The sequence below is a fragment of the Nicotiana tomentosiformis genome, chromosome 11 (genome assembly GCF_000390325.3).
Source record: "Nicotiana tomentosiformis chromosome 11, ASM39032v3, whole genome shotgun sequence".
Lineage (NCBI taxonomy): Eukaryota > Viridiplantae > Streptophyta > Magnoliopsida > Solanales > Solanaceae > Nicotiana > Nicotiana tomentosiformis.
This window is the reverse complement of record NC_090822.1, coordinates 70,647,331-70,658,099: the sequence shown is the minus strand read 5'-3', so window position 1 is coordinate 70,658,099 and position 10,769 is coordinate 70,647,331. Positions and strand designations below refer to the sequence as shown.

The following is a 10,769-nucleotide window of genomic DNA, read 5'->3' as shown; positions in this document are numbered from 1 at the left end:
GTGGTGCAATAACTGGTGCCAGAACCATGGCACGAGAACTCTGATTCTGTGAGCTGCCCATTTCCCGAGGGCAAAATCTAGAAATGTTCCTCGGATCACCACAAGTATAATATAACCTCGACTGCTATGACTGGTGACCCTGAAACTGACCCTGTCGACCTGGGTAACCACCCTGATAACTCTGGAGTAGAGGTGCACTAATAGGAGCTGGTGGTGCATTGTAGGCTAGCTGGTCGGAATAATGCATCTGAGGGCCACGACCACCTGAGACACCGTGGGATGCCTGGAGTGCTGAATGAAATGGCCTGGGAGGATGGCCTCTACCAAAAGTACCCTTGCCTCTAGATGAGGCACCGCTGAACTCACCGGAATAGAAAGGTCTCTTATCAGACCCCTGACCTCCCTGAGTAAGAACCATCTCGACTTGTCTGGTGACATTAGCAGCTACCTGGAAAGAAATCTCACTCCCAATCTCCTTAGCTATCTGCAATCTGATAGGCTGAGAAAGTCTGTCAATAAACCTCCTCACCCTCTCTCTCTCTCTCTCTCTCTCTCTCTATCTCTCTCTCTCTCTCTCTCTCGGTGAGAAGCAGAAGAATAGCATGATGAGCCAAATCTACAAAATGGGTCTCATACTGAGTAACAATCATACTGCCCTGCTGGAGACACTCAAACTGATGGCGACGCTCCTCTCTCAATGTGATAGGCAGAAACTTCTCTATGAAGAGCTGAGAGAACTGGTCCCAAGTAAGAGCAGGCGACCCAGCTGGTCTGGTCAACAAATAATCTCTCCACCATTTCTTGGCAGAACCAGTCATCTAGAATGCCGCAAAATCGACCCCATTGGTCTCTACTATACCCATGTTCTGTAGAACCTCGTGACAGATGTCAAGATACTCCTGGGGATCCTCTGAAGTAGCACCACTGAAGTGAACAGGAAAGAGCTTGGTAAACCTATCCAATCTTCATAAAGCCTCAGAAGACATAGCTGACCCATCACTGGTCTGCACCGCAACAACCAGCTGAACTACTCCGACTGGCTGAGCTGCTGGAGCCTAATACTGGGGAGCAATCTATTCCGGAGCATTTGTGGGAGTCGGGCTCCCCCTCCAGCCTGAGAGACAGCTGGTGCCATGGGAAATGCGCCAGTCTGGGCCACAATCTCCAAAAGGCCCACCAAACGGACCAAAGCGTCCTGAAGTACTGGGGTGGCAAAGAACCCCTCCGGAACCTGAGCTAGCCAGGCTGGAATAGTCTGGGCTAGAACCTCCTCATCAAGCTCTATCTGAGGCTCCACTGCTGGGGCAGCTGCTCGAGCTTTGGGCTGAGCCCTGCCTCGGCCTCGAGATGTCTCTGTACCGATCCTCCAGACTCTACTAACCTTGCTCATGAATCATGAGACCTAGGCAACCTAGTGCTCTGATACCAACTTGTCACGACCCGAAATTCCCACCGTCGGGACCGTGATGGCGCCTAACATTTCACTTGCTAGGCAAGCCAACGTTAGAGAATTATTAAACCCAATCCTTATTTCCATTCAGTAAATGGCAATGATTAGCTAAGATGAAATATAATAAGTGTAGAATAATATCCAAACTGTATTAATTACTACCACCCGGATCTGGAGTCACAATTCACGAGCATTGTAGAATTTACTACAAGTAATAGTCTGAAAGAAAAATATCTATTTGAATGAAAGAAACCATAAAACAGAAGTAAAGACGAGGACTTCAACGTCTGTGAAAGTTGGCAGATCTACCTTGAGTCTCCGAATGGCGGGTCCAACAATAAAAATCTCGATCAACCTAAGCCGGTACCAAAATCTGCACAGAAAGTGCAGAGTGCAGTATCAGTATAACCGACCCCATGTACTGGTAAGTTTCGAGCCTAATCTCGATGAAGTAGTGACGAGGCTAAGGCAAGGCACCTACAAATCAACTTGTGCAATTTAACAGTATATATACAAATAACAATAATGAAGAGCTAGACAGGAAATATCGGGAGGGGAAAATATGCTGGGAGAAATACGAGATAAAGAACTACAATAGGATGATAACTGGAACAACCAATATACTATGAATCAACAGGAACACGAATAAAGTAAAGGAATAATTGCATGGCATCACCCTTCGTGCTTTTACTCTCAATCTCACCATAAACTCAATAGAAACAGCACGACATCACCCTTCGTGCATTAACTCTCATATCATGGCACCGCATCACCCTTCATGCTTTTACACTCACAATATGGTACTTCATCACCCTTCGTGCATTAACACTCACAATATGGCACGGCATCACCCTTCGTGCATTAACACTCATAATATGGCACGTCATCACCCTTTGTGCATTAACACTCTCCATTAAGATAATGCAATGAATAAATAACAACAAGGAGATAAAATAACAAGTACAAACCTTATTTCGATATTTGGTTTCACAATATCAATCTCAACTTGAAATAAATACTCAATTATCACCAGAAAATCCGTAAACATGATAAGAACGATCAATTTAACAACACTAGTATAAACAAGTAGCAATTAGGCATAGGAAAGAGATAATATACGAAAAATGGGAGAAACATGGAAAACAGGTAAATTGGCGGCGCATAAGTACTCATTACCTTACATATACGCCGCTCACATGAATTTCACATAGCAAATAATCTGAGGTTTCTAATTCCCTCAAGTCAGGGTTAGACACAACACTTACCTCGCTTCGAAGGCTACTTAATACTCAATCACAACTTTTCCTCTAGAATTCACCTCCAAACCACTCGTATCTATTCAAAAATGGCTCAATAATATCAAATATTTCTAAAGGAATCAATTATATTGCATAAATTTAGATTTCCCAAATTTTCCTTCAAAAAGTCAAAAAATTGACCCCGGGCTCGCTTGCTCATAACCCGAGGTTCGGACCAAAATCCATTTACCCATTCATCCCCGAGCCCGAATATATAATTGGTTTTGGAATTCGTCCTCAATTTGAGGTCTAAATCCCCAAATTTCCGAAATCCCCTGTTTCTACCCAAAACCCTAATTCTACCATGAAAACTCTAGATTTTAGGTTGATAATTCATAAAATGTAATGGGTAATTGAAAGAAAATAGTTTAGAATCACTTACCAACACTTTGGGAAAGAAAACAACTCTTGAAAAGCGCCTCTAGTCTGTTTGGTTTTTGAGAAGATGAAATACATGGCCAATTCCCGTTTTTTGGATTCTATTAAGTGATGGGCGACAGTGTTCATCACGTTCACGAGAACACTGTCGTGTTCATGAGACCTTGTTCGCGCTCGTGTAGGCTACCCCCTAGCCTTTGCGTTAGCGAGACATTGCTCGCGTTCGCGATAAAGGAAAAACTAACCCCCCCCTTCCCCCCCCCCCCCCAGTGCCTAACACTACGCGTTCGCGATGAGCTTGTCGTGTTCGCGAAGGGTAACGCCCCCATCGCTTCGCGTTCGCGAAGAAGAAAATTCTGGCCTCATCAGTTTACTCGTTGCGTTCGCGAGAGTACTTTTGCGAACGCGAAGAAGGACATGCCAGAATACCAGAATTTGCAGAAACCCGGATTTTCCAAAATATTGCTCATGATCCTCCCTACCACGGTAATATACCAAGATATCATCAATGAATAAAATGACAGAGGAATCAAAATATGGCTGAAATATATTGTTCATTAAATGCATGAAAGTTGTTGGGGCATTAGTCAAACAAAAAGACATTACCAAGAACTCATAATATCCATAACGAGTCCTAAATGCCATTTAGGGATCTCAGAAGCCCTAACGTTCAACTGATGGTAACATGATCTCAAATTAATCTTAAGAGAAGGAACATCTTTCAAGAAGTATCTGACTTAGGGCAGAGGCATCTAAGGAGGAACATTTGAGACTTGAGAGGTTCAAGAAGTTTCACCCTCCTACTTTCAGTGGCGCATTTACTGAGGATGCACATGGATTTTTATACAAGTTCTAGTATATTCTCCACACCATGGGTATTGTGGAGATGAGCGGAGTTGCCTTTACTACATTTCAACTATCAGGAGCAGCATGCAGGTGGTGATAGGCTTACGAGGAGGGTAGGCTAGCTGATGCAGCCCCACTCACTTGGGCTCAGTTTTTAAAGATGTTTTTGAGACAGTTCGTTCCCCAGACCCTTCAAAATTCATGGTGCATAGAGTTTGAGCAGCTGCGTCAGAGGACTATGTCCGTGACAGAGTATGCCTTCAGATTCGGTGAGCTATGCCGACATGCACTTGCCTTGGTTTCGATAGTCAGAGAGCGAGTCCGGAGATTCATCGAGGGGCTCAGTTATGATCATAGATTCAGTGTGGCTTGAGAGTTGGAGATAGATACTCCATTTCAGCAGGTGGTAGAGATCGCACGGAGGCTGCAGGATATGCGGGGCTGAGAGAGGGAGGACAAGGAGGCCAAGAGGTCTCAAAGCCCTAGAAGATTTAGTAGTGGCCACGCTAAAGGTTTAGCCCGTCATGGAAGAGGGTATGTGTGTCGCCCAGTTCATTCAGCAGTTCTAGCTACTGGCAGTGCTCTGGCTATCCCGAGGTCTTAGGTATCCCATTTTGCACATCCACTTTCTAGTGTACCTCCTACACTGGGTGCCTTTAGCGGTCAGTCTAGTCGATCAGCCATAGTTAATTTCTGCAACCACGCCCACTGAGAGCTTGTTTTGAGTGTGGTGATACCAGACATATGGTGAGAGACTGTCCTAGACTTAGGAGGAGTGCACCTCCACATACTACACAAGCTCTACGGATTCCACACGGTCCACAATGTTCACAAGCTATGGTTGCTGCTCCAGCTGCCGCTCTACCTACACCGCTAGCTAGGGGTGGAGGTTAGGCGGTGAGAGGTCTCCCTAGAGGGGAGGCCATACCAGATTCTATGCTTTTTCAGGTAGGATGGAGGCGGTCGCATCAGACACAGTCATCACAAGTATTTTCTAGTCTATCATAGGGTTGCCTCGGGTTTATTTGTGGAGACCGTATCAAATAAAAGTCTACCAGTCCATGGACTTGGGCATAGGACGGAGCCTGGATCATGCTATTTTGGACTGTCATGCCAAGAACGTGACATTGGCTATGCTAGGTTTGCCACGATTCGACTAGAGGGGTACATTGGACTATATTCCTAGAAGGGTGGTGTTCTTTCTAAAGGCATAACGAATGGTTGATAAGGGATGTGATGCATACTTAGCCTTTGTGAGAGATGCTAGTGCTGATACTACTAGCGTTGAGTCACTTCCGGTAGTGAGAGATTTTCCAGATGTATTTCTAGCAAACCTACCGGGCATGCCACCTAAGAGGGACATTGACTTTGGTATTGACCTGTTGCCTAGCACTCAGTCCATTTCTATTCCACCATATCATATAGAACATGTAGAGTTAAAGGCGTTGAAGGAGCAGCTTCAGGAGTTGCTTGATAAGGGTTTCAGTCATGAAGAAGAAAGATGGCTTCATGCAGATGTGTATTGATTATAGGCAGCTGAAAAAGGTCATAGTCAAGAATAAGTACCCACTACCATGTATTGATAACTTATTTGACCAGCATCAGGGTGCTAGAGTGTTCTCAAAATTTGATTTGAGGTCAGGGTATCATCAGCTGAAGATTCGGGACTCGAATATCCCTAAGACTGCTTTCAGGACTCGGTATGGTCTCTATGAGTTTCTAGTAATTTTATTTGGGTTGACCAATGCCCCAGTAGCATTTATGCATTTGATGAACAGTGTATTATAGCCATATCTTGATTTTTTGTCATCGTATTCATTTATGACATCCTGGTGTACTCCCGCAGTCGGGAGGATCATGAGCATCATTTGAGGATCGTGCACCAAACAGTGAGAGAGAACAAGTTATATACAAAATTCTCAAAGTGTGAGTTTTGGCTTAATGCGGTGGCATTTTTGGGTCAAGCGGTGTTTAGCGAGGGGATTAAGGTAGATCCGAATAAAATTGAAGCAATTCAGAGTTGGCCCAGACCGTCTTCAGCTACTGAGATCCAGAGTTTTCTTGGTTTGGCCGGGTATTATCACCATTTTGTAGAGGGTTTCTCGCCCATTTAGATTGACTCATAGAGTTGGCCCAGACCGTCTTCAGCTACTGAGATCCAGAGTTTTCTTGGGTTGGCCGGGTATTATCACCGTTTTGTAAAGGGTTTCTCATCTATTTATATTTACCCAGAAGGGTTCTCCATTCAGGTGGTCTGACTAGTGTGAGGAGAGCTTTCAGAAGCTTAAGACTTCCTTTACCACAGCTCCAGTTCTGGTTTTGCCATCTGCATCGGGTTCTTATACAGTGTATTGTGATGTCTCATGGATTGGCATTGGATGTATATTGATTTAGGAGGGTAGGGTGATTACTTATGATTCGTGCCAGTTGAAGCGCCATGAGAAGAACTACCCCGTTCATGATTTAGAGTTGGCTTCCATTGTTCATGCATTGAAGATCTAGAGGCACTATCTCTATGGCGTGTCTTGCGAGGAATTCACCGATCATCGGAGTCTACAACACTTGTTTAAGCAAAAAGATCTGAACTTGAGGCAGCGGGGGTGGTTAGCGCTGTTAAAATACTATGGTATCACCATTCTGTATCATCCCTGAAAGGCAAATTTGGCGGCCGATGCCTTGAGTAGGAAGGCTAAGAGTATGGGTAGCCTTACATTCATTCCTATTGGTGAGAGACCACTTGCATCAAATGTTCAGGCCTTGGCCAACCAGTTCGTGAGGTTAGATGTTTTGGAGCCCAGTCGGGTTCTAGCTTGTGTAGTTTTTTGGTCTTCCTTATATGATCGCATCAGGGCGCGTCAGTATGAAGACCCCCATTTGCTTGTCTTATAGAAACAGTGTAGCACGGTGATGCTAAGAAGGTTTCTACCAGAGATGACGGGGTGTTGAGGATGCAGGGTCGAATATATGTGCCCCATGTGGACGGGTTGCGTGAGTTGATCCTTGAGGAGGCCCACAGTTTGCGGTACTCCATTCACCCGGGTCCTGCTAAGATGTATCAAGATTTATGATAGCACTATTGGTGGAGAAGAATGAAGAAAGATATAGTGGAGTATGTGGCTCGGTGCTTGAACTGTCAGCAAGTAAAGTACGAGCATCAGAGGATGAGTCATTTGCTTCAAAGACTTTAGATTCCCGAGTTGAAATATGAGCGTATTGTCATGGATTTCGTTGTCGGGCTCCCACTGACTTTGAAGAAATTTGACGCAATATGGGTTATTATGGATAGGCTGACCAAATTGGCATATTTCATTCTGGTGGTGACTACTTATTCTTTAGAGTAGCTGGCTCAGATCTATATCCATGAGAATTTCTGTCTCCATGGCGTGCAGATTACATCACATTTTTGGAGAGCCGTGCAACATGAGTTAGGCACATGGGTTGAGTTGAGTACAATATTTCACCCCAGACATACGGGCAATCCGAGCGCACCATTCAGATCTTGGAGGATATGCTACGTGCCTGTGTTATGGATTTCGCGGGTCATGGGACCAGTTTCTACCGCTTGCAGAGTTTGCCTACAACAATATCTACCAATCGAGTATTCAGATGGCTCCTTGTGATGAATTATATGGGAGGCGGTGTTGTTCTCTAGTTACTTGATTTGAGCTGGGTGAGGCTAGGTTGTTGGGCACTGATTTGGTTTGGGATGCCTTGTAGAAAGCCAAGATGATTCAAGATCAGCTTCGTACATCACAGTCTAGACAAAAGTGTTATGCTGATCGGAAGGCTGATGATGTAGCATATATGGCGGGAGAGAGGTTTTTGCTTCGAGTTTCACCTATGAAGGGTGTGATGAGGTTCGGGAAGAAAGGAAAGTTAAGCACTAGGTATATTGTTACTTTTGAGATCCTTGAGATAGTGAGCGAGGTGGCCTACAAACTTGCATTTCCACCTAGTTTATCGGTAGTTCACCCAGTGTTCTATATTTCCATGCTCCAAAAGTATTATGTTGATACATCACATGTATTAGATTTCAGATCAATCCAACTAGACAAGGATTTGACTTATAATGAGGAGCCGATGGCTATCTTGGATAGACAGGTCCAAAAGTTTAGGTTAAAGAACATTGCATCGATGAAGGTTCAATGGAGGGGTCATCCAGTCAAGGAGGCGACCTGGGAGACCGAGCACGACATCTGGAGTCATTATCCTCACCTTTTAAAAGGGGGAGAATGTAATGACCCGACCAGTCATTTTGTGTATTTGGGCCCCGTTATCTCTTTTTATGCTTCACACATGTGTATTTGTGGTTTTATGTCTTGCAGGGGTGGTTAGTTTCGTTCTAGAAAGGTTTTGGGTTGATTTGGACCCTTTGGTTCTTGGTTTAAAAGCCTAAGTTAAAAATGTTGACCAAGGTTTGACTTTTTGTGAAAATGTCCTCGAAAAGGTGTTTTGATGGTTTCGATAGGTTTGTATCGTGATTTTGTACTTGGGCGTAAGCCCGGAATCAAATTCGGATGTCCCTAGGTTGATTTGAATTGTTTTACTGAAAGTTGTCAATTTGAGGTTTAGAAGTTTTCCCAAGTTTGGCCGTAGGTTGACCTTTTGGCTTTTAGGTTTGGAATTTGGTTTTGGGACTTAGAATAGGTCCGTTTTTCTATTTGGAACTAGTCTCCAAAATTTGGTATCAATCAGAGTTGGTTTTATTGGGTCAGACGGTTGGTTGCAATTCTAGAGGTTCTTGAACTTTTCTTTAAAATTCATGCATTTTGATGTCTGATTCATAGTTATCGATGTTATTACAAACATCTCGTGGCCTATCCGAAACTTACCCGAGCCCTCGGGGCTCTAAACCAAACATGCATACAACTCTAAAAATATCATACGAACTTGCTCGCATGATCAAATCACCAAAATAACACCTAGAATTATTAATTTAACACCAAATCAAATGAAATTTGCAAGAACACTTTAAAATTCCTATCTTCTCAACTGGACGTCCGAATCACGTCAAATCAACTCCGTTTCTCACCAAATTTCACAGACAAGTCTTAAATATTATATTTGACCTATACCGGGCTTTGGAACCAAAATACGGGCCCAGTATCAACAGGGACAAATATCAACCAATTCTTAAAAATAATTAATTTTCAGACTTTTAATTTTCATCAAAAATTCATAACTCGAGCTAGGGACCTCCGAATTCGATTCCGGACATACACCCATGTCCCATAATTTGATACGGACCCATAGGGACCATCAAAATATGGATCCGGGCCCATTTACCAAAAATGTTGACCAAGTCAACAAAATTAACTTTTAAGGTAAAAATTCTTATTTTCATCAATTTTTAACATAAAAGTTTTCCAGAAACACGTTCGAAATGCGCATGCAAATCGAGGAGGGTAAAAATGAGATTTTAAGGCTTAAGAGCGCAGAATCGAGCTCTAAAATATAAGATGACCTTTTGGGTCATCACAACTATGAACTTCTTCCTAATTTGTGTTCAATTTTGCTATATCTTTAAATAGATCGAAGTGGCAAGGATTTCCGGAATATTGTAGTAATTAAAAAGCTTGAGGCAAGGTATGTTGGCTAAAATCCTCTCTTAGAATTGAATTCCCACGATGATTTTGTAAGTCCCGAGTTGTCCGTTATGAATTGACTTTTCTAAATAAGTTTGGCGTCGGATGATGTATATATATGAATATTTTCAAAATGTGTTCCGGAATGTTCTTATCATATTGTGCTATTCTTCGGAGAGTATTTGAAGTATGGGTATGTATTAAAATATTGTTACTTCAAGTCAAGTCCAAATGAAAGTGATCACATCAAATTGTATAAGAAATCATATGTGACTAAGACCCTAATTTGCTCAAGTATGTGTTTAAAATCTTAATTTAAAAGGCCTTGTTGTTGATTATCCATGATAATGATTGAAAGTGCAATTTTGAGCATGAATTATGAAGTACGGCCATGTGCCAAGAATGTTATTGTGTTATGGCCAATGATGCCAATAAAATGAATGACTTGTAAAAGAATATGAACTGAGTGGTAAATACTCTTAATAATAAATGCCTTGGGAGTATCGTTTAGCCATCGAGGAAGGGTAGGTCGGAACAACCTAAGCCCAAAACTACACGTGTCGGTGTAGGAGTGACTGAGGGGTAAATCCCTGTGTTAATGTGATGAGACTGTTTCCCCTTGTATGGGATGCGATTGGTGTATTGAGATGTTTTCCCCTTAAATAGGATGATATTATTGTTAGCGAGATGTGATGTGATGTCTATCCACACGGCATTGTGATGAGACGGCTTAGCCTATAGGGCTGAGATCGGATGCCATGCCGTGCACATGGTAGTATTGTGAGTGTACATCTCGGGGTTAGACAGCTTAGCCAGTCGGGCTGAGATCGGACTCCGTGCTAAAATACTGTGGTGTATCGGTGCTAAAGATCTCCCAACTTAAATTATCGAGACCTATTTGAACCTTAACTTGACACCTTGATACTGTTTGAGTCTCAATCTTTTATTGATTTCATGTTTTATTCTTCGTTTACTGTTGCTCGTTCTATTGAGAGGGTGTTTAGTTTTACATACTAGTACTATTCCATATGTACTAACGTCCCTTTGCTGGGGGTGCTGCATCTTTAATGGATGCAGGTGGTTCCATAGCAGGTGGTATTGATAAGTGATATCAACACACCCTCTCCTCAGCTGATTTGGTGAGCCTCACTTTATTTCGGGGTCCTGTATCTTTTATCCTTTGTACATAGCTTTTTGAGGTATAGTCAGGGC

The 10,769-nt window shown here is 43.0% G+C and overlaps 1 protein-coding gene across 1 annotated transcript; it reads left to right on the top strand.

The window, feature by feature from the left end:
- The first annotated feature begins 5,189 nt into the window (after positions 1-5,189).
- Positions 5,190-8,368, top strand: LOC138901633 (uncharacterized). Its single transcript, XM_070189412.1, has 3 exons — positions 5,190-5,489; positions 7,690-8,206; positions 8,298-8,368. The coding sequence occupies exons 1-3, from the start codon at positions 5,190-5,192 to the stop codon at positions 8,366-8,368; spliced, it is 888 nt and encodes a 295-aa protein (XP_070045513.1).
- The last annotated feature ends 2,401 nt before the right edge of the window (positions 8,369-10,769 follow it).